This window comes from Dicentrarchus labrax, unplaced genomic scaffold (genome assembly GCF_905237075.1).
Source record: "Dicentrarchus labrax unplaced genomic scaffold, dlabrax2021, whole genome shotgun sequence".
NCBI classification, from domain to species: Eukaryota; Metazoa; Chordata; class Actinopteri; family Moronidae; genus Dicentrarchus; species Dicentrarchus labrax.
The window spans coordinates 13,849,748-13,877,372 of NW_026136723.1; the positions used below are offsets into that span (position 1 = coordinate 13,849,748).

Below are 27,625 nucleotides of genomic sequence, written 5' to 3' on the forward strand. Positions count from 1 at the left end.
AGGACAAAAGGCGTATCCTAATGGGATCTGTATTGCATGCAGATAGCCATCTTTGCAAAAAAAAAGTTTGTTGTGATTTTCAGTACATAGCAATTTATCGATTGATTGTCTATTTTGTTTTTTTTATCTGGTCACTTAATATCATCCCCCATACTGATTTTTTCTCATTTACCTTGAAAGGAATATTTGAACTTTTACAAGTTTAACTTGGGGAAAAGGGAACTCAAAATGCAAATATCTGCAGTCTCCATTTTGATAAAGGATGTTGTGGTTTGTGTGCCTGCATGTTTGTGGATATGTTGATGCTGGCTGCCTTCATTTCTCACATTTTTTTTCTGCCAGATCGACTCACTGACTGATAGAAGATTAAAATTCTTTTGAAAAACATATTTAATGTGGAAAGAAGAGCAAAGGTTGAGAGGAGGAGGCCTCCTGAGAAAGGGGTCCTCCCGCACAGTCATAATTGAGAGCATACTGTTGAAGAATGTGCGCATTTTCTTTTTTTTGTGGAAGTGAAAAAGCAAGGTTATCTTGATGTGAACTGATGTGAATTATGATCTGCAGATGGAGAGGGGGAATGGAGATTGCCATACAGTAAGTCACCTATGTCTGAACTGACTCGCGGGGGGGTTGTTTTCCTGTTTATGCAAATTAAAACGTCAAATGTATGAAATATTATTTTAAAGTGTTCTGCTTTTTTCCACTATAAATATGTTTACCATGGCTTAGGAAAACAATATAAAGTACTTATTGTGAGTTATTTTGTAGCAATTTAATGGTATTTTATTTTAGAAAAATGCCTTTAAAATGCGACTCTACTGTATGACACAGTCTCGACACTTTCTACTAAATTCTGACCATGGTTGTGATGTATGTATTTATCTTTATTAAGATAGACTCATGTGCTTTTGTTTGCTTGTGTAAATTCCCAGCTGTTAGAGTTTTATAAAGATTTATAAATGTCTGCTTTTTTTAAGGGAATCATATTAGATCGCTTACGAGAGTAAAATAAATGTTTTTAATGTTAAAAACATTTACTGTTGTTTTTGATGTAACCCCAATTTAATATAATTAAATGTATATTGATTATTAAGAGAGCAGTTCAATTTAATTTGCACTTTAAAGGTCAAATAATAACTTTAAAAAAACAATTGCATAAAATAATTATAATCATTTATAAATCAATAATAAAACATTTCAGTCAACAAACGAGTCATATCTGTTACAAGATATCTGTTATCTAATTACAAGTCAGTAATGTAAAATTTGATCGACAGTACTAGCATGACTTAGGTTAAAGGCTTACCAATGCTAGGATACTTATGTAAACTCTGTAAGCAAAATTGCTTATAAAAATAATATGTTTCAATAATTATAATTTTTATTAATAATGCAAAAATTGAAAGATACTTTTGAATCAATGAAGGTGCTTATAGTTTGTGTCAGAAAATAAGTATTTGTATTATATATATATATATTTTACGCATTAGAAACACTTTTAATAAAGATTATATTTACACAGCATTTTGCATCTTCCATGATTTTGTTGTAGCCAAGTCTCTAATTGTAGGAAACGTTAAATTGAAACATCTTTCTTTATAATGAACAACAGCGTAAATGACTGAGTTAGCATGACCCCATTAAAGAGAACACCAATAGATTGATACTGATCAGTCAAATTAAATTTTATTTAATTTTTAGGACATAAAATAAAGAAAGGAAAATAAATTATACAGCTAAGTTTAATTATTATTATTATTATTTTTTTAAGAATTCACATGTGACGTGTTAACTGAATTACTAAATTAATGATTAGTCACTCTCATTTTCATTACAGTGAAATGTCTGTACATACATCTGTGTGGTGGTGGAGGCACTTTGTACGAGCATGTCTTCATGCTGAAACTTAATTTTGATAGTGCTAATGGATTATTATGAGGCTGACTGTGATAGAAACAGTGCAGAACATCAGGCGCATCAGTGTACATCTATCCACTGATTAGTTAATAGTGGGACAATTTGCAGTGTACTTTACTGGCCAGACTCTTCCTGGGCTCTAAATGGTTGCCATGAGCATGGCACAGATAATGGTAATGGTATCAGACAGAGAGGAAATGGGAGACTCTCATCACCTCTGTGAATATGTGACAGTTTGTATGTTAGTGTGTGTGTGGGGGGGTTAATACAGGACCATGTGGACTGGAGTGAAGCCAGCAGCACACATTTTCTCTCAGCCCACATGTGCAAAAGAATACCTTCAGCCGCTGCTGATAAGGACTTGCGTTGAGATAAACCCCAAATGAATGCACAGGCAGATCAAGCATCCAGTGAAAGAGGGAAAGCTATTAAACAGATCCCCTACTTTCTATTTTATACCACTGGTCTTGAATAGAAAATTCAAAGACAGAATATTGAAACTGAGCCTGAACTAAAGACTGATTATCTCATTTGGAGTTATTTTTAGAGCAGTGACGTCAATTTAGCCTGAGCAGACGTTTCAGTTAATTGCCTCCACATGATACTCTTCATATGCTATCCTTTATTACATGACAGTGAGTTTTGATTAAGTATTTGTCTGTTTTCCCAAACAGTCCTTACATCCATCACTTTGAAGAAATAAGACTCAGATCTCAAAACCTCTTTAAGTTTTGGCTGATACTGTGTGTACCTGATAAAATGTCTTCACAGCAACATGATTGATATATTTGGAATGTAGAGGGGAGGCCGGCACGCACCCACACACGTGTCATCTCTCTTTCACCACTATAGAAATCTGAAGAAGCAAGCTTTGCAGGTATTGTAGGTACCACACCATATTTAAAATATATGTGATGTGTTTCTTTATGTTTGCTTCTTGTATTTTATGTTGCTAGGTTATAAGCGAGATCATCTAAATTTAATTTAAATTAATATTTTGACATCTTGGAAAATACACTTTTTCACATTGTGTTATTTACGGAAGCCCTAAAGGGCCATGTATTCATACATTTTATTTCCTCCGTTTTCCCGTGATAACGAGTTAATTAATTCGAGATCTCGAGATAATGACTGTGATATGATAACTGCGGTCAAGCCAGCCGTTTCTTCGATCTCCGTGGTCAAATGAGCCGCACTTAAATTTTCCAAGCACATTTTGTTACTTTCAGCCCAAGCAAGGCTAGCTGTGTCCCACAGTTTCCAGTCTTTATGCAAAGCTAACTATCTCCTGGTTGTAGCTTCACATTTACTTACCTCACTTTTAATTGAATATAGAATTACATCTCCAAAACATTTTGGGGCATCTCAGGACAGTGTATGTCACTTAGAATCGCACCATTAATGATCGATTCTGCCACTGAAAATAATCCTTAGGGGTGGTGGAGATCACTGTGGGAAAGTTAAGGACCTGGCTACTTGCACATGAAATGGAGTTTTGTTATCACCACTACTCTGAGCTGCCGTCAATAATCCATGCTCTGCTAAAGCCAGCTTTATGTGGTTTTACTGTAGGTGCCAAGGCATGACCAATTACAGGGTGTGAAGGAATTACTCCCCTATTTTACATTACATTTAGCAGCAGCCACTTGTGAATCAGCAAATGCAGTGGGAAAATATTAGAACGTTAGGCATAACACAGAAATTGCCAAAAGGATGCACCTTTAATCATTACAACTCTGCAACTGTATTCTGCATTGTGTCACTAATACACTAAGCCACTCTCACATGTAGATTGAAGTATCAAGAAAACCTAGCACAAGGCTACAGCTACTGGAAAGGATAAGGAAAGGAAATGCATCCTTTCCATCCTCAGTGTTGTAATTAGATCTATTATTCAGGGACAATAAAAATCGGTTTCCCCATGTCTGTTAATGATTTGGGAAACTTATCAACATGGGCTTGGTTTCAGTCCAGGCAATTCTGTTCAGGCAGTGGCACTCAAGCCTGTCATTATCTGCTGCCTCCAATCAAGGATAATTTATTTATTTTTATCATTTTTGAAAACTTCCAGGTATTTATATTAAGATGATCAGTTGGCTCAAGGCAGTCAAGGCAGTGCAATCATTGGAAGTGTGTGTGTGCATAGGTGTGCGTGTGTGTGTGCTGTTCTGTCTGCTCTGAACAATATGCAGAAGAAGAACAGATAAGTGATCTGCTCTGGTCTTCAACAGATTATTATTCTTTGGCTAAAAATAACTCATGGTCTACTGCAAGAGGAATATAGAGTGTGTGTTTGTATGCGTGTGGCTGTTTGCCTGTGTGTTTGTCTGTGTGTGTGTGTGTGTGTGTGTGTGTGTGTGTTTGTGCAGGTGAAAGCAGTAGGGGACGAGTGAATGATTGCCCTCTTTACCTCAAGGGTTCCTAAAGTTCCCAAACAGGACATCAAAGCCTCATTCTGAAGTTATTTAGCTATAAACAGTTTGCATCTGTGAAGGTCCTGTGCATCAACCAGGACAATGTGCTGTCATAGATTTAATAATTATATTAAACAGCAATGGATTTGCTGAAATACAATGATAAATAATGAATGCTGTGTCATGATGACACTTTTGTAGTAATTACATTTCTGAGTGGTTATTTTCCTCTTCTTTGTGTTCAATAATAAGACTTGACATTTCATAATGACACTTTCATAACAGTGTTGTTTTCTCTGCATCAATATGAGCAGGATGGAATTGGTCATGGACATTGGTTACTCAACATTGATTAAAAGAGCAATCAGAGTTTTAGGTCAAAGCTGAACTGAAAGCAATGCTTCACCTGTTGACCTGCGGGGACAACATCATGAACATCCCACAAAAACATATTTGTCATTTTTGCAACAAGTATAAATGTCCAATTGTTGTGCATTAGCACAAGGTGCTTCTGTTGCCTAATAGATGTTAAATCTTGTTTTCAAAGATAATCTATATGGTATGCAAAGAGAAGTCAAAAGAGTGCATTTAAAAACAAGTTTTAACAAAAGAGAAATGTATTTATTTTAATCAGAGGATCTTAGAGGTCTGAATGTAGAATGGCAGAATCAGTGTTTCACTTTTAACTAGAGAAGGGAGGCCAGTACAGGGGATGATAAGGTCTTGCTGCTGAATTTTGAACAAGCTGCTGGCAAGGCAGGAATGACTGACTGTGTCCTACATAGAGAGAGACATGAAGTGATAAAAGCAGGTCTCCAAAAATGAGAGCAGGTTATTTTTTCACTATCAATCTAATGTGGAAAAAGCGGCAGAGTTTGTCTGCCAAACTTTAAAAAATGTATTAAAAAAATTACACCCAGACTTTTACTTATATGGTCAACTAAAGACAGAAGTCCAAGAAAACTGGCCACACACTTTGAAAGACTAAAGATGACATGTGCTTCACCTCATTTGAGGGAGAAATACAGCTGCGTGTCATCAGCATAGAAATTATGAGGGACGTTGTATTCTCCAAAAACAGACCCCAATAATTTTGTAACATAAACAGTAAATAAAATAACTTTTGAACTCTTAGAAGAAAGAACAAATAAGTCACAAGGTTTGGACTACTTTGAGTCAGAGATCATCAGAAATGATACTCTTGATGTAGATGAGTTTCAGTATTATCAATCAAATGATTCACATACAAAAAGTCTCTCTCTCTTACACACACACACACACACACACACACACACACACACACACTGGCACCACTAATGTGTTTATATGAGTGTCAAGTAGGTTTTAACCCAACACAATTGCAGCTAGTAATAAATTTAGCAGGGTATAATTATAGCATATGACTTATGTTGTTCATTCACACACTCAAAGAGACTCAGAGAGAGAGAGAGAGAGAGAGAGAGAGAGACAGAGAGAGAGAGACTGTAAGATTAGAAATGTGTGTTCGAGTCTTTGGTGATTAGACCCCATCATGACGTCATTGTATTTGAAGGGGTTGGTGAAGCCGTGATTAGAATAGGAAACACCCTGATGGAGTTTAGACACTGGTGGTGGTGGTGGTGATGATGAGGGAATGAAGAGAATGCTATAGTTCTGGATGTGATGAGGAGTGGACCTCTGATGAGGTCAACCTGGGCACAGGATATGATGAACTGGAGGTGAATGGGGTGGAGGAGGGTCGCAAGGATTTCACACTGAAATGACAGATGAAAGCAGCAGAGAGGAGAACAGATTTGAAGTTTGATAGCAGCAACATAATTGGTTGAGGTTGTTGCTAAGTCGGATATGTTTAACTGAAAGAGTAAGGGTCTATAGTTGATTAGAGAGGAGATTTGAGGAGGAGTTTTGAAATAACAAGGCATAAAGAGAAGGTCTTCCTGCTTAAACTTACGCTAAAGCAAAGCTTCATTTGCATGTAGTTTAGGCTACTGTACATTAGTTACCTGCAGATAGATTCTGTCAGCTCATTTTTGATCTATGTCCTTGGCATTGTGGCCCTTTTTCCTGCAGGCACAGCATGTCAATAAAGGTGATATTTACAGTAGAGGTTTTGTGTGGAGGTGAAACGTCTTGCTGGGTTTCTTGGAAATATGTTTCCATATCTGCTAAAGATTTTCTTATGATGGAAAGATTGTCGTTAAAAAGTTACAGAGAGAACCATGGTATTTTCTAAGCATTAAAAAATCATTTTTTTCAGTGCATGTGGGTATGTGTTTTGCTGTCTTTGTTTTGCAGTCGTATTGGATCATGCAGGACTGATATGCCTTGACTGAAATGACGGTGCTGTGTATTCTATGATGTGCTTTTGCTGTGCCTGCAGTAACTGAGCTATTTCTGTGAACCTTTTTTTATTTCCTCCCACCTAGCCTGATTTATCGTCGAGAATGTTTGTTCCATTCACCCAGTGTTCATCCCAGAGCTATTACATGTTCCGATTGGTGGCGATCATTTTCCATCCGAATGAGCCCTTTCTTTCTGATGCTTTTTGAACTGTCTTGTTTGAGTCTGAGATTGAGTATCAGGATCAGGTTGGACCTTTGCCATCTGGGCCTCTGATCTCATCCTCTGGGATCCTTTTTCTGTCTGATTGCGATCCTTGATCCAGAGGGGCTTATCTTTTAGTTTTGATTTGTAGCTCCTCTTCTCTGCTAATGCCTCTACAAGCTGTTCTGTGCAACCATATTGTACCTGTTGTCCAATCTTCTTACTTCCATGCAGCCTTTTGCACTTTGATCCTTTATCATTTAGTAATGCCTTCAATGTGGCACTTTATAGTTAAGATATAACCTTTGATTTTGTTCAAGTGAAGGACTAGAGAACTCAACTTGCAAAGCCAAGCTTGGGCTTATAATGCTTGCAATAGGAACTGTGGGAAAAAAAGGAAATTCCCAAGAATCTCCAGATGGATGACATCCAGAGGACTTCAGTGATTCAGTCATTCACTTCTAAGCAGTGTGCATGTTAATAGAAATCTAAGTTCTCCTGAAAACCTTACTATTTATAAAATGAATGGCCAAAATTTTGATGAGAAGCTCAATACCACTTTCATGTTTATGGTAAATGTGAAGCTACGGCCAGCAGCACAAAGACACGAAATGGCAGAAAGGAGCTAAGTCGGTCCAGACTTACAAAATAGACGGACAGCAGCACCTCTAAAACTTAATAATGAACATGTCATATCATTTGTGTAATGACAGACATGAGAGTGGTATCGGTCTTCTCATCTAACACAATAAAACATAAATAAATTGGATAACCATATTTCCCAAAATGTCGAACTATTCCTTCAGTGTTTTAGAGAATTGAATTTGAGGTATTTTTGAGTTGAAGTGAGTTTTCTCCACTCTGTGACACTGAAACCAAACCTGGCAGAGGTCATACGATATTTACCATCTGTCCTCTGCTCTCCTCTTTTGGGAAATGAGACAAACAAACGCCATTGGTTGGTTAACAGATGAGATGTACTCTGTGGAAAGTCAAGAGGAAATGAAGAGGCTGGGGAAAGGAAAGGTTGCCAGATGAAAGGACTTTGATCCCCTGAAAATACCCTGCATTCAGTGGCAGATGTATGTAAGCACCTGAAGCTCTTCACACTGCCTCTGAGAGGCTGGAAGAATAAAGTGACTGACACTTAATCAGTTCAAGAAATACACAAAAACTTAGTGGGAAGATGTCAATGTCAGGGAGTGAGCTGCTCATTTGACACAACAAAGCCTGTGCTCATAAACAGACTCCTTTGTTTACTGGTATCAGGAGGAGAAAATGTTATTCAGGGGATTATATAACGGCATGGATAGATTCAATAATCCTTACCACACAGCTGAGTGGTCTCTGTACTTATTGGCATTTCTGTCATGTTTAGTGACAGTCTGAACTGCAGGTACATTCTTTGTAAATGAGCATCATAAACTATGTAGTGTGAAATGTATATCAATGGGCTTTAAATATGCAGTAGTGGAGCCCTTGTTAGTATTGGTTGTACGTTCTGACCGCCTCAGATTCCCATATGGCAAGTATTGAGGAAATTAAATCCTGTAAATGCAGACTTGCATTGTAATGAAAGGAACAGCTGTACTCAAAATTGCCTATTGTCTAAGGGGGAAACCTAAATTGTGCTGCATTTCTGCAAGTTAGAGTTTTCGAATGCATTTCAGTCTAACACCATACTGCTCCAGAAACAGAGTGATAATACTTGCATAGAACTTAGTCTTTAACCAAACATCATCTCAGCAGCAACCCTCTGGGATGCGGTGACATTAGCGTGAATTAATCACCTGTATGCAAATCAGCCGAAGCATTGAAAGCAGCAATCACACCAGTGTTTCTCTTTTGTTAGCCATGCAGGCTGCATGTCAGACACTGTTTAACATCTGATTTTTATTCTCTAATGATGTAGTTCTCTTGATTGGCAGATTTGCTGCTATTGGAAAATCAAAGCAGGTGACTGTTAAAGTTTTGCTGTAGCTGAAAATAGAAAAACGTTGTTCCAAAGCTTTTCTGGAGAGTATTTATAACTCTGACATCATTAGAAATGGAAACAAAAACCCCAATTTCTGTGCATTATAACAAGCCTGCAAATTTTATTTTGTGTGTGTGGTTCTGTTGTATGGCACTGCATTGTAAGAACTTGCACTCCAGCAATTTAGTGTTGCACTTACATAAAGTTTGGGGATTCACAAGAGACAGATTTAAATGGAGGAGAAATGTAAATATAGATATGGGTACAGATTATCTGAGTTTTGGTCTTAAGTATGGGTAAAGCTCTAAAAACACTAGATCTTACACTACCCGTTATGCAACTTGATAGCATCTCCCTGCTTCCTCAATAACCCCACATATCAAATTTGTAAAGCTGGTTGTAAAGCTGGTTGTAAGGCTGGCTGAGATATCCCTCTAGAGCCAAACTTTATACGGCTGTTCAAGACGAGTAGTACAAGTTTCAGTCTCCAAAACTGGAAACTATTTCAGCAACTCTAAATGCAATTACGGTATATTTATCATATGAAACTCCCATTATTAGATGAGTGAAGGCGGTGGATCACACAGTGATATGTCTTATTGTTGTTTGTATGCATAATTATGTTTTTTTCATGAGACAAGGACCATTAATTCATGACATTCAAGTTAGGATATAGAAAACAGAAAAAGGTTTTCTGAATGAGCTAAAAGCTGGTCAGACAGTGGGATTGACTGGGCAGTCGGGTGGTTCAGATGTAAATTGGTCTGAGGCAGCTGGGGAATACTGTGGATCTTTTGACTTTCGAGTGCTGGTGGTCCCTCCGCAGATTAATTCAAAGACCACCGTGACTGTAACCTTGAGAGACAGACAGAGAAGTAGAGAAAGAGAAGTGGGAAATAAGGAGTGGAAGTTTGCAAAAAGCAGAGCATAATGGGTGCAGATCCTGCCAGGATGAATATGGAGCATGTAATTGAATGCAGGGAGGGGTTTGTTTTTGGCAATCATGTATGGTTCTTCCTCCTGACTTCAGTCATTGTTATAAATCAGTTTAAAGCAGTTATAAACAATATTTTTATTAAGAATGGAGTGCATGACTCATGTGAAAGGCATCGCTCGCAATGTAATGTAGTAGAGGATAATCACCTAACTCTGCAGTTCCCCACAGCTCTGCAGAGATTTTCAGCTCATTGTTTTGGTTTTACGGTCCGTCATTGTACTGTTCTGGTTGACTCTCTCTGCTCTAAACTTGTTGTTTTCAGTTGCAACAGGCAGTTGTTTTCCATGAAAAGGCTCTAAAAACTACAGCCCCAAATGGCAGACAGCTACCACCAGCTTAGCGACTAGTTGGTGAACATAGTGGAACATTTAGATGCTAAAGAGCCAGATGTTTTCCTCAGTATTTGGTGGAGACTAAAACCGAGCAAAAAGAAGAGAATATTGGAATTACATTTATCAAGTGGCCAGAAACATGAATCTGAATGATAATAATGTTACTCTGTATCTGCTGGATGTTTAAATAGGCATTTGTTTGACAATAACTTCTCATGTTCTTATGATATGTCAATCATATGTTCATAATCCTGTGTTCACAGACTGGTTTGAGTGGCTTATAACATATAAAATTGATTGATTTCATATAGTGTATAAGTGTGTGTAAGTAACCTAATGAATATCTAGCTTGCTTCAGAGTTCGCGCTTTCATTGCTTTCTGTCCTACATTTTCTTATTTATGAGATTTAAACAGGTTATGGATGTACATAATTTGTTTTACTTCCAAAAGACATACAGTACAAAACCGCAGATGCACACCATGTTTTATTTATGGCAGGCAAAATACAGTACACAACACAACTTTCCCAGACATGTTCCAGACACATTGCTGAAACTAGTGTGATGTCCAATTTAGGCTCATTTAGGGATGTCACAGAAATGGAAAAATCATGTTCAGTTTGCGGTGTTACCTCACAGTAAAAAATAACAGTTATCCTAAGATGCATGGGCACACCTAAGGCTGTTAACCACAGTTGAGTTATTAGCTGTTGAAGCTGAAGAGTGGCTCGGAGAGCTCCAACCTGTTCCATGTAGTCATCAGCGGAGAGAAGGAAATGGTAAGATGGCTCCCATCAGTCTGCCTGGCAAACACTGAATAACACCAATTTACATATGATGTATGTTTCTTGTACTTGAAGATCCATGCCAGTCAGAAGAAAAGTAAAAGGGAGGCGGCATACTTTGGAGCAGTAGCATGGGTACTGGATTAAGCTAATGTATCTGGATGGAGTCTAGACTATGACGAGATATCCACCAGAGTCGTTTTGAACTGCTATCCATGTTTCCTTTCCTAATCCTTCCCCCATCCCTCCCTGTCTCTCTCCTGTCTGCCCCTTCAATTTCTTCCTGGGCTAGTAGAGGAAGTGTGTGGGATGTCATGGTGTTTGAGATCAGGTATAAATCAACTGTTTACTCAGAGCCAGGGAGAGTCCTCTTATTACAGGAGGCTTGTTTTGAACAGTTGAAACACTAGAGCACACAATGCTCTCTTGCTTCTGCGCCCCCGACCATATTCCTGCCACTTCACCGGTGAGTAACAGGCAGGATTGGAGGAAGGTGCAATATAGCTCCTTGAGGGTGAGTTACAGCACCAAATGTCTCTTCAAGGGCAGGCAACAGACCTTTTAATAAAGGGTGTAGGAGCTGGTGACCTCCAGCGTACATTTTGTGCACTTACCGAAGGGGTAATATTAACCTAAAATTGTAAAAAATGAAACGACTTAAGGATGCATAACATGTAACCAGAAAGATTGTTTCTGCAATTAAATACGCTGACCTCCTGCATCTCCTGAAGATGAATCACATTATGCTGGAGGAGATAACTGTCCAATCAATCTATGAAGGCTTTGTGTATTCAAATGCATCTTAATTTGTTTACTCGTCATGGGGATGAGTTTCCCTGTCATACTCTGTTTGGTCTGGTCAGCCATTCACACATTCTTGGGTTATTTGGGATGCTAAATAAATCAGGCCTCAACAATCCTTCACTGCAGCAGGGCCAGCATTGTATGGTTTGCTTAAGACTCATTCTCACAGGAAACAAAGGATATTTTTGACCAATAAGCCACTAAATCTGCATTCAAAAGTGATCAATCCACTGCCTTTGTGTTGGGTTTTACAAAGCAAATGAACATTACTTGCATGAATATCCCATTATTTTCATTATATCAAAAGCTTTAGCCAAACAGCAACACTGACTGATGGACAATGAGTGTTGTCGTTTTGTTCCAGTGCTGAGACATTGCCTACTAATTGACTGAACAGCTCTTACATGAACACTTCATACTGAGGACTGACAGAGAGCAGGCTGAAACGCAGTAGCAATTCAATGCCCAGTGAAGTAAAAATAAATAAATAAATGCATAAATCAAGTCATAAATTGCCTAGATTGGCAAAAATGTGAAGAATGAGTTTAGACTTGCAGAACTTTACACAGCAAAACACATTTATTAAGTATTCTCTATTAAAAGCGTGCACATACAGTCGCCTATAGCTGTGCTGAATCAGGAGCTAGATCCTCTGATTTGTCAAAACAAGCCATTTCAAAGGCACCTTTGAAAACGTCCAAGAAATGTAGCTTTCCTTTTGCTCAAAGAGGACATTGTGTGAGGCTGGACCCTCTTATGAGTGGAGGAGGTGTTGGTTCAGTTTGGCCTCTAAAGTTCAGGTCCTCCAAAAAGTGGTTCCCAAACATTTTTTTGTCAGTTGTACCCCCATAGTCCTATAGATAATCTCAAGTACCTCTTCATGGACACCACCTGTAATGTTCCAAATGCATTGAATAGATTTTAAAGGTCCAGTAGCTGCAGATCACAACTCCACTCTCCCCTTCAAGTATGAAAGACATGATTTCCCCTCCTAAATTCTACACACTGTATCTAAAGCATATCGTTTATTGTTATAATATTTGATTTCATTTAATATATCTTGCAGTTGCAGTGTTTCGCTTCAACCACTCATCGTTCTATTTTGACCTCTCTTTTTTTGTGATAAATACATGATATAAACTTGAATATTTAAAAAAAAAAAAACTAAACTATTGTTATCACATAGGATTAAGTCACATATTTCACTTCACAGAAATGCCAGTTTTTAATATCTTTATTTATAGCTCAGTATTGTGCACTGAACCTCCAGGTTCGTGTCTTGGCCTTATACTGTGATATTTAAAGAGTCCTGTGACCAGACTTCCGCCTCTCCAGACCCACGGTATCCCATCTCGTTCACATCCTCCGCTCTCCATTTGACCTGGCAAGCGCAACTTCTTACAATGTCATCTCAACGGTCTTTGGCATCTGACGTTCCACAGTGAATTATATTGCACACCAAATAATCAGGCACAAAAACAGGGTTATCTGCTTTCCACCACCTGATGAGCTTCAAAGAAATTGTGCTGGCTTCAAACGTCTAGCTGGATTTGCATTTGCCAGGATAGTTGGCACCACTGATGGCTGTATTATAAGAATCAAGCCCCCAAGGGCAAATGCTCAATGCTGCTTAAACATGAAATTGTTTTATTCAGTTCAGATGCAAGCAGTGTGTGTCCACCGGTGTCAGTTTCTGGACATATTTGTTGGGTAACCAGGCAAAGTCCATGATGACAGCATTAATAGACCTTTGTATGTTCATAGACTATACCTACCTGAAGGCTATTGTATTCTAAGGGATGCTGGATATCCCTGTATGTCATAACCCATTGCGCTCATAACACTTTGCAGCAAGCCAGTGAGAAGTACAGTTCGAAGCTTGTGAAAGAGGCATAGGGGCCAGATGATGGAGGTGGTCAACTACAGTCAGACTTGCTGCTGCTCTTTCAGCAGTAAACAACCAGCTATGACTATTAGTAAGGAGACATGTTACAGCAAAACCTGTTTGGTTCATTGGTTTCATTCCACGTAAATAGTTTTGCTATTGCTAGCATTTTATCTGTTATTTCTCCATACGATTGTTAAACGCACTGGAAAGTTAAGGAAATGGATATTAGTTCTCATCAGTCAGTGCTCATCAATTTTGAAAAAACTATTATTATTTAAAACAAACAAATTTCTTTCCGTCTTTTTAGTTTTTATATTTTTTAATACATTTTACAGCCTCTCCTCCCTGGCGTTTCATCTGGCCTTCTCCTCTGCCCTCTGCAGCATTTCCAGTATGGTGTCACACTGCTGCCTTTTATGTGGCCCTGGCTCATCTGACCCTGACACGCTCCCTGGCTCTGGAGTCTGACTCTGGCTCAGATGGCACTGAATCAGGGGATACTGATTCAGAAACGGAAGGGTTATCTTCCCAGGCTGAGGCAATGAGGCATGGAGGATGAATAGATGGCCGGCCACCTATTTGCCTCATCCATGAGAGAGAATCACTTCCATGGTCCAGCAGTGGGCTTCCCTGATTCAGTGCCATTCCATAAAATTCATGTAGTGTTCATTTCTATTGATAAATACAGTGAAAAAATACTTAAAGAGAACTGTAACTGTGATCTTTCACCTAGGCTTATTTAAGGCTATAGTTAAACACAATGAATCCTAACCATGTATGTCTTTCGTAAGTTTTATTTCTGCAAAACTCTTCCCAGAGAAGAGGCGGCCCCTCTCTCTCCTCTGGAAAATCTAATTTTCCACATCGTCCTCCCCAGTAAGTACCACCGGTTGGGGATCACTGCCCTAAAGAAGACACCCTCAGAGGATCAAGACCCTGACTTGGAATAGAGTTGACATTCATCCCCTCTGAAATGAAAGATCTAGTGATCTAAATTTGTTCATTATCAGATGGACAGCTGGATGAACTTTGAATCATTTTCATTGATATCAGCATTATTACATCCCAAACTGGAGGTCTATTAAACATATGTAATTTCTGCTGCTGTGGGTTGTCTCACATCAAAAAATGTATAAAAAACAAAGTTTGATGACGTTGTGAAGTAGTGTTGGATCATGGAAGTAGTTGTCTTCACCACTATTGCTGTCATTGCTGTCAGCTTGTCCCAATTAGGATTCCTTCAGCTTTCATCGTTCATGAGGTTTTTACCGGGAGCCAAATTATCTCCTCCTCTCCAAAACAAACAGACCTGGTGATTAAAAACACTGGATAAAGAAGTTTCACTTTAAAAATCTGTATTTCTCCAACGCTGTTTGGCAGACAAAGGATGTCCTGAAGAGCCTGCCAGCCAAGCTGCCGCTAACGTTAGCTTAGCTTGTTTCTCTGATAACTTAAGGGAAACAGATCCAGGCATCTGGTGAAAATATATAGTTAAAAACAACTTCTGGCAGACCACCACAACGTTGACACATGCACAAAGGGGATATGACATCACTGACAGGCGATGGGGGAAATGCACTGTTACTGGAATAAAATTACAGATTTCTCTGGGTTTGAACATTATTGGAAACATCTGAGATAATTTAGGTACACAACAAAATATATCACATAGGTCTAGTGTTTATTGATATTTTAATGTGTAAATGTTACATATTATAGCTTTAAGCCTCCAGATGTGATGTTACTGTATTTTGCAGTAATATCTCTCATCCACTGAAAGACCATCCCCATTTATTTTGTCCAGAAACAATATGAAGCTTAACAATTGTATGTTATGCTGCTTTTCTTTAAGTAATTTACTGCATTTAAGTAGTTCTGTGTTTTGTCTGATTGCTTGGTCACATATACAGTAGAACAGGGAACAGGACTGGGACTGTGCTATGTGTGTGTATTCTGTGGAACACAGAGAGATTAGTTGAAAATATGATGTGTCACCATAACGGGAGCCTGTTTAATGTTTAAAGGATGTGCTAGTTGATGAATCTGTTGGATCTGCCCTGAGAGTCAGAGAGCAAGCCTTGTAGCCGGAAAGGGGGAGAAAGAGGAGACTGTAGAGGGAAGGAGGGCAGAGCTTTTAAAGGGGGAGATTGTAGATGAAGGGAGGGATAGGAAGGACTGGGGGAGTCTGAGCAGGAGAGGAGGGGGGTGGATGAGAGAGAGTAAGAGAAACGAGGTGAGAAGGGAGATAGATTAAAGAAGCAGGAGATATATAGAAAAGAGGCCAGAGAGGAAATGAGAATGCAGAGAAAAGTGGGATTTGGGTGAGGAGGGGGAGGTAAATGCATGTGAGGAAACGATAGAAGCTAGTTCGTTTTACCTTAATTGGAGAGACTGGAATTCGGTATATTTTTAGATAGATGATAAAGCCAAAAAACATGAAAATAGTCTTTTACCATTTACCTGTTTCACCTCGTCATGAGCTGGACTCAAACACAGACATATGCTTGGGGGTGTTAAAACTGACTGATCAGTCCACATGAGTGATGTTCTATAGAGTTTCCCTTCTTTGAATGGTAGTTTTTCACTTTTATAAAAACATTTTGGAGTCTTTCATATCACTGTATGTTTCAGCACATTACCTCCAAACTGCATATACCAGCCTACAGAGCCTACAGAGCATACTAAAAGTGTTGAGATTGGTAACCTACTTCCAGGCAGCCACGTTTCCATTTATTTCATTGTTGCAGAGACTTGCAACAATTTTGCGATATATGTAATCATCCATCACAGGGAAAATACGTTGAATCAAGTTATCGTCATGGTAATTTTTTTACTTTTACTTACTTTTAAAAGGTTTTTACAGAAAATGTTCGCAAAATCCACCATGTTGGTGCATCAAGGCACTCTGACATCCACGCTTTGAAAATCGCCTGGCTAAAAGTGTTACATTTAATTCAGTGCTTTGAATTATATTCACATGCTTTTTACTCAGACATTCAAACCTTGGAAAATAGCCGATAAGCAACATTAATGCCATTAAAATAATTTGCACAAGATTTTCTGGTAAATGGACTGCAATTACATAGCACCTTTCTAGTCTTCTGACCAATCAAAGCACTTTACACTACATTTCACATTCACCCATTCAAACACATCTGTTATACACTGATGGCAGAGGCTGCCATGCAAGGTGTCAAATGCTTATCAGAAATTAAGTAATCTCATTCACACACTGATGGTCGGCAGCATGAGCAATTTGGGGTTCAGTATCTTGCCCAAGGACACATCAACATACCTTCTGATTAGTGGACAACCCACTCTACCTCCTGAGCCACGGCCGCCGGCTAGTGTCCGGATGCCGGAATGTATTTGAATGCTCCATCAAGGAAGAGTTGACGTGACTACTGTATAATAATAAAAGTATCTGCAGTAATGTAATGTGATTTTAGGGGTGGGCAATATCACATTATAACATGAGATGATATATATATGTGAGCTGCTTCATAGAAATATTAGGTTTTTATTTTATTTTTGCATCAGTGTGTTTTCTGGTTATTTTATTACATAAGATTTACTAGAAAATGTCCAATATCATGGTAAATATTGATATAGTGATATGAAATTACATACACAGGCATATGTATATCGTTTGTTTATATGAATTGGTCTAAAATGTGCAAAAACGTGTAAAGAATGCAGACCTTTTTTTTCTGTTTTACCCAAGGATTTTTTTTACATTTATTCTATATTTTTAATATTTAAAAAATACTTTCAGGGAAAATATAAATTGTGTATTCTCAGTTCACATTTACCATGCATTACAATGCCTTTATATTAATATTCCTTTATTGTGTGTATTCATAGAAGACCACACAGATATAAAGTGCACCTTGACTGATATGTCTATAATTCTCTTTGACAGAACAGTCAGGAGGCCACGCTATGTTGCACATTAAATATGACTTAATAGGAAGTGTGATTATGGATGTGTTGTTGTAGAGCTGTTAAACCTCAGTAGCAGTAAGCAGTAAGGGGAGTCCTTTAATATAGCTTCTATAATCATGTAGCTTAGACAAGACTTATATGACAGCCTTGTGGATAATGTCCACAACCTGTCCATTCGTCAAACTAATCCACCTGAGCTTGCATTGTAATCTAGCTCATTTGTCCCGGTGCACAAATGGGACGCCAAATCACGTCCGTGTGGCTGCTCCCCTCAGACTGATTGATGGGCTCTGAAGTGGTGAAAAGTCAGGGGAAGGCAGATCGAGCTTCTGCATCCTCCATCACTGATGTGATGTCAGCACAAATCTGTGTTGTCACCGTGCCTGTGACCGCTCACTGCAAGAGGAAAGACAAGAGATGTGTGTGGGTCCATCTGCTGCTGTCAGAGTGATGTAAGGATGACAAAAAGAGAGGGAGCAGACAGGGTAAACTGAGGAGAAGAAGAAGAAGAAGAATAGGGCAGAGGAAGAGACAGAAGCTCGACATGAATAATAATAATGATAAAATCAGGACACTTTTATTCAATTTATTTTTATAGAGATTTTGGGAATAACAAAACAAAGCCCAAGGCAGTGATACTGCCACAACCAAAAGAACAATTCTTTAAAAAAAGAATCCATGAACAAAAACTACAAATGCATTTTGTGTCAAACTTGAGTTTTGAAATGATTTATTACTGAGGTTAACAATAAAAGAGGATAGAGATAATGAAGGCAGATTGGTGGAACATACAAAGAGAAAGTTTAAATGTTAGTCACACATTCATTATTAAGTACAGAACTCCAGGAAAAAAAACACTTTTCAAACTAAACCAATGTCTGTGTACAAATCCAAGAGAAACCCCTTACTAAAACAGTTTTTAAACCTTCCTTTTATAGTCACTTTCAGTCAGTGTTTTATACTTATGCTTATTACCGCACAGGAATTAACTTTATCCTCAAAGAGGTTTAGAATATAGTACGGTATAGTAGTAGCAATTAATGTTGCAAAAGCAGAATCTCTCAGATCCCCTTTTTTAACTGATTGACTTCACTTGATCTACAGTAGATGCTAACAGCATTCCTGGAGAGGCTCAAGTTCTATATATGTATGCGATGCACTCAGTCATTTGAGTACTTTTCTGTGTTTTCTCTGTGGGAGGCATTGTCTCTTTAATGAGCTACACATGCTTCAAACCTTACTGTTCATACCACGTTGGACCTAATGGCCTGCAAAATGCTCTCAAGACTATGTTTAGAGATGTATAAAGAGCTAATGTGTAAGGCAGAAAGACATAGTTGTTGAAAGAACCCACATCTCCCCCCGCTGCAAGTCAACCATAGCTGGGGGGTTGGAATTTTAGCAAACTGTGCGGCAGAGATATTAAGATATGAAACGTGCTGTTGGTAAATGTATTATTGATGGACTGAGAGTTATAATTTGGACATTTTGGAAAGATTATTGGTGTCTCAAATAATCCTAACTGATACTCCCCTTCAACCTTGCACAGACAATTCCCATACTGTTAATCTGCCAAAACTACCTGTCCAAAGTCATAATTAAATGGCAAAGTCAGTACCTTCCAGGACTATTCTTATGAGGTGTTGATAGACAGTTTTCAGTCTTCAGTTTTTGTTTCGAATGGACTGATGAGAGTGCTATCGATCTTCTCATCCCCATGTGTTTAACCCTTCTCGTAGTGTTTGTAGTTTGGCATTTTGACCACTCTCTTGCCTGTGTACTAAATATAAATCCAGCAGCCGATTAACTTAGCTTATCTTCGCAAAAGCCTCACAGTTACCTCAAGATTCCAGGGGCCCACCCAACACACAATCCCTCCTCAAAACCCTAGCCAAGGACTTTGAAATTGATGCACAAAAAGCATAAATTGGTGCATAAAAATGCCTCAAAATGCAGTTAAAGAACTAGACACCCCTGCGACCTCGCACTTGATTTGTGTCTCCTAGGTATGGGGCTGTTGGCAAGGTGTGCCTTATTTTTCCACATTGAAGGTAGCAACAATAATGGAGTCAGTTGTGTCAATTGTTGTTTGACTTGTAGAAACACGTCTCTCTCAGAGAATATCCCGCTTTTAGACAAATTCACATGCTCATGCACAGCCAGAGGTGATTAGCTGATAATTGACTGGTGTGAATGCTCTGTTCTCTGGCTGATGATAATGGTTTTTATAGATCATCTCTTCAGGCCATTTTGGGATCCATACTTTCCCTCCTTTATCTTCTGTTTGTCTTTAATTGGTGGTTATGTGTTCCTTTCCTACTTCTTTTCAAAGTAGAGGTATGGAGCGTTTTTTTACTTTGTCCTTGACTGAGCTCTTATGCATGCTGGACCCACATACTGAATATTCTTTCTATAGTCTGTATAGTATTGACTGGGGATGAAGTTGACATAGATTTTTTAAATAAATAGAACCAACAATGAACAATTAACCCATAGATTCGAAACAGAAACCTAGCAGGAAACATTTTGATAATTTAATTTAGGCAGTTTTATACCATCATATATTGAATATCTTTGGTTTTAAGACATCGCCTTTGGTTTTAAGAAACTTTAAGGGGCATCTTTAAATTACCATAATGTCATAATGATTATGGATTAATCTAAATTATAAATGTATGGTGTTTGTTAGGATATAGTTTAAGAAGTATTTTATTTTGTTATATACAAGAAATGAATCTACGGGACCATGTACTAACAGAAAATACAACTGCCTACTAAGATGTAGGTCTACACTATGAGTTGTCAAATGAGATGTAACTTAAAATGCTGCCAGCAATTTCAAATATATTAAGTCATCACACCACCTTCCACCACTTACCGTAATATATTGTACGGCTGCAACCAAACAATAATAATCTTTTCATTATTGATTAATCTGCAGATGATTTTCTCAGATAAAATAGAATAGTGGAAAATGCCCATCGACCAAGGTGATATGTTTATTTAGTCCTACAAAAAGTATTTATTCAGTTTATTATCACGTAATACAAAGATAAGCAGAAAATCCTCACAATTTAGGTGTTGTAACCAGCTAATTTTGGACATGTAGTTTTTGAAACATTACTTAAACAATTACTCCATTATCAAAGTAGTTGTTGATTAATTTCCTGTCAACTCACTAAGAAATTAATAGACTAATTGTTACATCTCCATTGTATGGAAATGAGACAGAGGGTAGGTCTTGGGCTTGGTGAAAGAGAATTAGAAGTCTCTTTCTAAGTCTAGATTTAGGGCAGAGGACATAGTATTAATGATAATAATCATCATCAAGTCTACTATCAGTTGCAGTATTAAGTTTTGTATTTTAATAACCCATGAATGAAAAATTTGATGGAAGTTTGAGAGATCCCTGGTTAGAGATCAGCAATCCTAACCTTAAATTATTTGCAGATGGAGTTCCAGGTTTATTTGTCATCCTAATGCTAAGTAGCCTACCATCAGCGTGCGTAAAAGCCAAAACAAATACTATCAATCCTGCTAACCTTTCACAGTGACTTGTAGGACTTGCTCATGCGTGTCTATCTGCTGAAAACTCTGCCCCCTGGGTCGCCGTGGGGTGTGGAGAACAACCAGTAGGTCGTCCTTACTGTTCAGTTGAGTGATGGGCTTCCAACAGGGACTCTGCGAGCCAAAGCAAAGAGACCTAAAGTGAATTTTAATCTCACATGCACTCAGTTACTAAACTGGCTGATCTGGTGCTGCCTGGGAGTGGAGGCTCAGCACAAGATGATTAATGACCATTAACTATTCATCAACTAGACTGTGTCTCTGTCTTGTGTTCCCCCTTTAGCTCACACAATATAATGTTACTTTTTCATGCTATTGTTTCACGTGCGGATGCATACCTTTTCTCTCTATCTCTCTGACACACGCACGCACAGAGGGAATGTGTGGAATGCCACAAACTGCAGTGCATTTGCTGCAGTGTTTTGCATTTCAGATTAATGATTGCTGTTGCTGTTTCCTCCTGAGAGGCTGTAATCCTGATTTGAAAGAGCCATATGTTTGTTCAGTCACTTTCACGGCAGACATCTTGTTTTATGATAGTTGTAACTTGTTGTTTTCTTCTCTCTCTCTAGAGATTTGCCTGTGAGAGGAAGATATGAAGTTTGCGGGCTCCCTTTGGATCCTTTGGTTTCTCCTGGTGGTAAGCTTTAATTTTTAAATTCAAGGAATGCTGTAAGGTAAACTAACTCCATTATTCTGTTTGCCCATTATGTATGCTGTACATGTGTGTTTAAACATAGAATTCTGTTTTCATTAAATTGACATGTAATATGCTGTGGTCTAGTGGTTTTCTTTTCTCAGCAAAAAAATCTCATAATTAAATTTCACTCACCATTTATACTTTATAATTATAATTTATAATTAGCTCAGTTTGTTCATTACAAACTTGAGAGATCTTAAAGCAAAGATAGTGATCTATGACTTGTTCACTATATCTGATCCTTACACTTATGCACATGGTGCACAATCTAGAATCTCTTCTTTTCACCTGTATATAAACTTGGCATGGATATAAACACTAAATTAACATTTAATACCTATAATACCTCATTGTGTATTTGTGGGTCTAACTTTGCATTATAGTAGACAAGGACCACGCTTCCTGGGACTGTCCTCCAAACTCTGTGCATCTGTAGAAGAACATTAGCAGTGTTTCTCTTGCATAATACGGCAACATAAAATAACCATAACTTCAACTCATCAAATTACGACAAATCATGCAAACCTGAAATTGTATGTGCATCAGTGCCCTTCTGTGTCTATGCTGTACCAGAACAGAATCACAAAATGCTCCACAATAGCGAACAACAGAACAGCATTGCAAGCTGCCCTCCAAGGTAGCCCTGCAACATACTTGACAAATTTATCTTCTAATTAACTTAGTTATGCATAAAAATAAAATAAAATTTTAGTTCTAAAATTCAAAAAATATCCAAACATTCACTTTACAGTAGTTCAAAGTAACTTAACGTCACATATAGTGAAGAAGATTTTTACCTTGCCAGGAAAAAGTCCAAAATGAAAAGAAGTTAAAGCGTGCAAAACATATAATTAAAAAAATAAAACAAGAACTAAACTTCCTCTCTTATTTAAAAAAAGTGTAGAAACTCTGCATTACAGCATATTTACTCCAATAAAAATATATTCAAAATACCTGTGCTGGAAATATTGGAAATTTAACAGGTGTACAAGAGTTCATCTGCACCCTTCAAAAGAAAAGTCTCTGCCTAATCCACATCAGATCTTACAGGTACTTATTATGACCCGTGCAGATATACACCCCTGCTATATATTTAAGCATAAAGCATATGTATGTCTGTATTTCCCAACTTTATAGTCAGACAGTTGAGGGTGTTGGAGTGGAGTATCTGATTTCAAATAAATTACATCAATTAGTTCAATGTTTTACATGATTATCTCATGTATGATGTAGGGATGACAAATTTGTGCACTGTGTTCAAATATACTGATTTGTCTGATGAGGGTGTTTTATCAGAAAATCAAACTCTGAAATATCCTTTTCAAGAACTTGCTGCTACAAATTACAGTACACCAGTTGCCTGAATGAGGGTTTTATAATAAATGGTATTTTCAACTCTATGGCTCTAAATTTTGTAGAGCGCCAAGACAATATTCCTCTTGTTAGCAACAAACTTGGGGGGGAAATGTTCACATTGGGATTTTTTAGAAGCTTTTACTGCAGAAAAATAGATGTCTTTCATGAGTCATCGCCTCTTATGAAAACAACAACAACATTCGGTCCACTTTTCCTCAGTGTCAGTGTAAAATGGAAGTTTACTGTTTCAATTTCCTTTGCTGTCCAATGTCAAGCTTGACATTGAGGTCCTGGATAGTATCCCTGCCAAATGTTTCATGCCTCATGTATCTATGTTACTCTGCTTTATGTTTTTAGAGTGTTCTTGTCATGTTGATTCAGGAAGATTAATGAATTGTAATGGGTGAAGAAAGCCCTTGAAAAAAGATTTTCTTTCTTGTTCATCTCATCAGTTGATATTGGTGGTGGCCTGGTGGTCGTATGTATGACGTCATTTACTTCAATGTTTGGAGTGACATCATATGTACGGCTGCTAAACTGCTACATGGGACATCAGCATTCTCACAGAAGACGATTTTTTTTCTTAAATGTCTTGCCTTTTGCAAGCTTTTATCAGACAGGTAAGAATGCTGTTTTATTTTTCCTAATGAGAATTCCTTCTGCCTGCACAAAGAAACAGAGGTAGGAGGTTTGCATCTGAATTGTGATATGGAGTGTGCAGACAATCTCCCAGACGAAGTATTAAAAGTCCTGAAATAATTCAGAAAATGCAAGTGCATGAGCCTGGCACTCCGACAGGCTTAATTTTCAGCCAAAAATTTGCGAGATAAGTCACAGCAAATGGGCTCTTTATCCTTCAGTGAGCAACATTATCAAAATCAGCATTTCACACAGGCAAGCTTTTTCATTTTAAACGCTACCTCCAAATACAAACACTAGAGCAGAGATAAGATTCATATGGAGAAAATCTACTGCTTAACTTCTTTTGTGAGCTCCCAAACACACTTTAATGAGTTACATGAATAGTCAGTGACTAGAATTTCAAAGCAGAGTGAAATCCTCATCAGATTAGCTTTGAAAATGTTTCAAAAACGTTCCATGCTTTTTCTCCCATTTAAATTTTTATTTTATGTAAGAGTGCGTGTCTTCATCTAAGCTTGATAAAACTGTGAAATATGATAAATTTAGCGAACATCATCATCATTATTTATGCTTTATCTTGTGTTTTTATTCAATGCAATGTAGAACAGATATTAATAACTCTCCGTCTACACTCCATATCGTGTTCCAAGTCCGTATAAAACATGTCGTCTTCCCCCTCACCTCTGGCGTCGTGTTTTCTCCACAGCACAGGACTGTGGCAGGCGCTGAGTCAATCTCAGACCCATCGCACAGGCCTGGAAAGAGCCTGACAGAGGGAGAGGCGATGAGCCAGGGTCAATACAGATGTCTTGAGCTGTCCAACAAAGACCATCAAGAAAACAGAACCGGTGAGAAGCCCAAATCATTTCAAGGCTTCTTAAAGGACCAGTGTGTAGGATTAGTGGCATCTAACGGTGTAGTTGCAGATTGCAACTCCCTCGCTTCATGCCCCCTTTTCTCCCAGCTTCAGTGTTCCTATCAAATATGAAAAAATGATTTAAAAAAGATGGCAACCTTCATGGAAGACGATCTGTGGTAGATAAAAACACCTCATTCTAAGGTTACAAAAAAATTGTGATTCTTATTTTAAGGTGATTATCAATAATGAAAAGATACCTATGCATATTATATTCCATTTCTGCCAATAGATCCTCTGTTACACACTGGACTTATAAGGCCAAATGAATTATCTCTGGAAGAGCATCACATTTATAATGATGTTGTGGAAGACAGTGGATTGGGGTCAGAACACTATTGTTCTTGTTCAAGAAAGTGGTTGTTTTGCCAGCACTGCAACTGGCCTGAAAGGGCTTTTGGAGTAGAGGCTGTGGGGATACAGTATAAACACTTTTAAGGCTGTAGAGAAATTATGTTATTCTGACTTACATTTACAACATAAAACTGAAGACACATAAACTGTGTGCTGGTAATAACCCAGAACAATCATTACACTTTTTTTCTTTTCCTTTTCTGGAGGTACGTTATGTGCACGTATTTGGGATGGCTTGCTATGCTGGGATGACACACCAGCTGGGACGTCTGTAACACAAAACTGTCCAGATCACCCTGACCTGGACGCAACTGGTAAGAATTGTGCAATTCTCACACCAATCCACAACAAAACGTTCACTGAATTGGAAGCGGTGGGAAATTGAGAGGGTTTTCTGCATAACTTTTTAATTCCAGGTCAGCAGGCAACACAGACAACGATCCAATCTTGTGTGTGATGGATGTAAAAGGTCATGGGGGTGATTGTATGAATGAGTTTCAGGAAGCTTGGAGGGTTTTATTAAATATTTCGATCAGATTTTATCAAATGATTACATGAGCCAGTCAGGGGAAAGTAGGTTCATTATTAGGCTGTGTTTTGAACTTGTTTCAACTCATTATACAAGAACTGCAGATATTCTGGTAGTAAAAGTACTATTTTAATATGTATGTAATGTAATAAATTCTTCACTCTGAAAAAGAAATAAATGATGGAGCATTTAGTGAGTTAAGGGAACTTATTTTTTTAATTTAACTTAATTCCATACAAACAATACAGTTTTGGCATCTTATCACTTTCCATCATTTACAAAATGCTTTGACATCTACCCAGTTTTAGTACCAATGCAGTGAAATACAGCATACATTTCTCTATCTTTACACACATACAACAATTAAGGAATAAATACATAAAAATTAATAGAAGAATTTAAAAAAAAGGTGATTTAAATGGATAAGAATTCCTTTATTACATCAATAGACTCATTGGAGGACTCCACCTCTTTATATATTTAAGTCTTTGCAGCCTTATTCTTACATGATTTGTTCTCATATTTTCTTTATCCAAATGTTGTATGTTGGAGCTTCAGGTTTCAACCATCTAATTGTGATACATTAAACATCAGCCCCAAGGAGTATTTGTAACAAATCCCCTCAGAGCCTTCAAAAATTGGAAAATAATACCACCATTGGACCTCTGGGGATGTCTTGGTGAAACACTTCTCTCAGGGCGTCTAAAACATCCTTTCAGAAAGTACTTAACACTGGACATGACCAAAAAATATGGCAAAAAATTAATTTTTCAAATATGCTTCACAATCTCTGGCTTATTTGTTAGTCACGTGGCTACCAGTTGATCAGTAGTGTCCAATGAAATCCATGCACAGATACAGCACGACCATTATAATTCTGCGAACCAACCACCTCCCTATATTTTTGGTACTGTTGATTCAACTAAGATTTAATGTCCACGTGTTTATTAGGGAGGGATTATTTCTCCAAGCAGAAATCTGCTCAGATTCTTTGGATTCTTTCTGCTCCCTCCAGAGTCTTCTCCAACAAATCTAACAGCAGTATATAACCAAATACTATAAATGGTCAATTCCTTGACGCAAGTGTCTCTGACGTAAATGCATAATGTAATTGCATTTTATGTAACATGTTCTAAGCAGATATGATTTATGGTGAGCAGTGAGCAGATATTTTCTTATTTAAAGGAAGATTTTGTGATCGATTACATAAAGTGGTAACCTGCCAAATTCTCTGCTGTAGAAAAATTAATCAGACAACCTGGCCGGGATCTTTTCTTTAGATTTTATGTTCCTATCTGTGGGTACTTTTTGTTGCTTGTTGGCCTTTTTACATGTTATTTATTTTTATCAGTCACAGATCTAATGGCAAAAACAATCAGTTGGTCAGTCTACTACTTTGGTCCTGACTGAACAACTATTGGATGACTGTCATGAAATTTGGTACATGTATTTATGGTGCCCAGAGGTTGAATCCCACATACCCAGTTTTGCACAGATATTAATGGTTCCCTGAGGATGTAGCCTAATGACTTTGATCCCTGGACTCTTCCTTTAAGGATGATGACATTTTTGTCTTCGAGGGAAATGTCTCAAAACCTATTGGACTGATTGCCATGAAATGAGACATTTATTTCCTCCTCAGGATAGATTGTAATTACTTTGGCAAACCCTTGACTTTTCATATACAGCCATCATCAAATACCTGCAAAACCCAAGACATTTTCTGTACTTTGTGCTTAATATAATAAACATCCCTACAACATCAGCATTTTAGCAAGCAAACATTAGCATTTAGCCTAAAGCACTGTTCTGCTTATAAGTATAGCCTTGTAGAACAGCTAGCATGTCTGTAGCCTGCTATAGTCTTCTTAACAAACAAATTCTTGTTGCCTTTTAATCGAGAACGATTTTCACAACAGTGAGTGTCAAGGACAACTAAGCTAGTGTAAGAGATTTACAA

At 37.9% G+C, this 27,625-nt stretch overlaps 1 protein-coding gene across 3 annotated transcripts in view; it reads left to right on the forward strand.

Moving 5' to 3' along the window:
- calcr (calcitonin receptor) overlaps window positions 1–27,625 on the forward strand; it is a 63,579-nt gene that overhangs the window by 8,138 nt on the left and 27,816 nt on the right. For 2 of the 3 annotated variants that reach the window (XM_051389844.1, XM_051389845.1), the window contains exons 1-2: window positions 23,777–24,714; window positions 25,343–25,450. In XM_051389844.1, the coding sequence (XP_051245804.1) occupies window positions 24,459–24,714; window positions 25,343–25,450 (364 nt within the window). In that variant the 5' untranslated portion in view covers window positions 23,777–24,458. Of the gene's footprint in view, window positions 1–21,740; window positions 21,809–23,776; window positions 24,715–25,342; window positions 25,451–27,625 lie in introns of those variants that run through there. The other variant, XM_051389846.1, reaches the window with a different exon arrangement.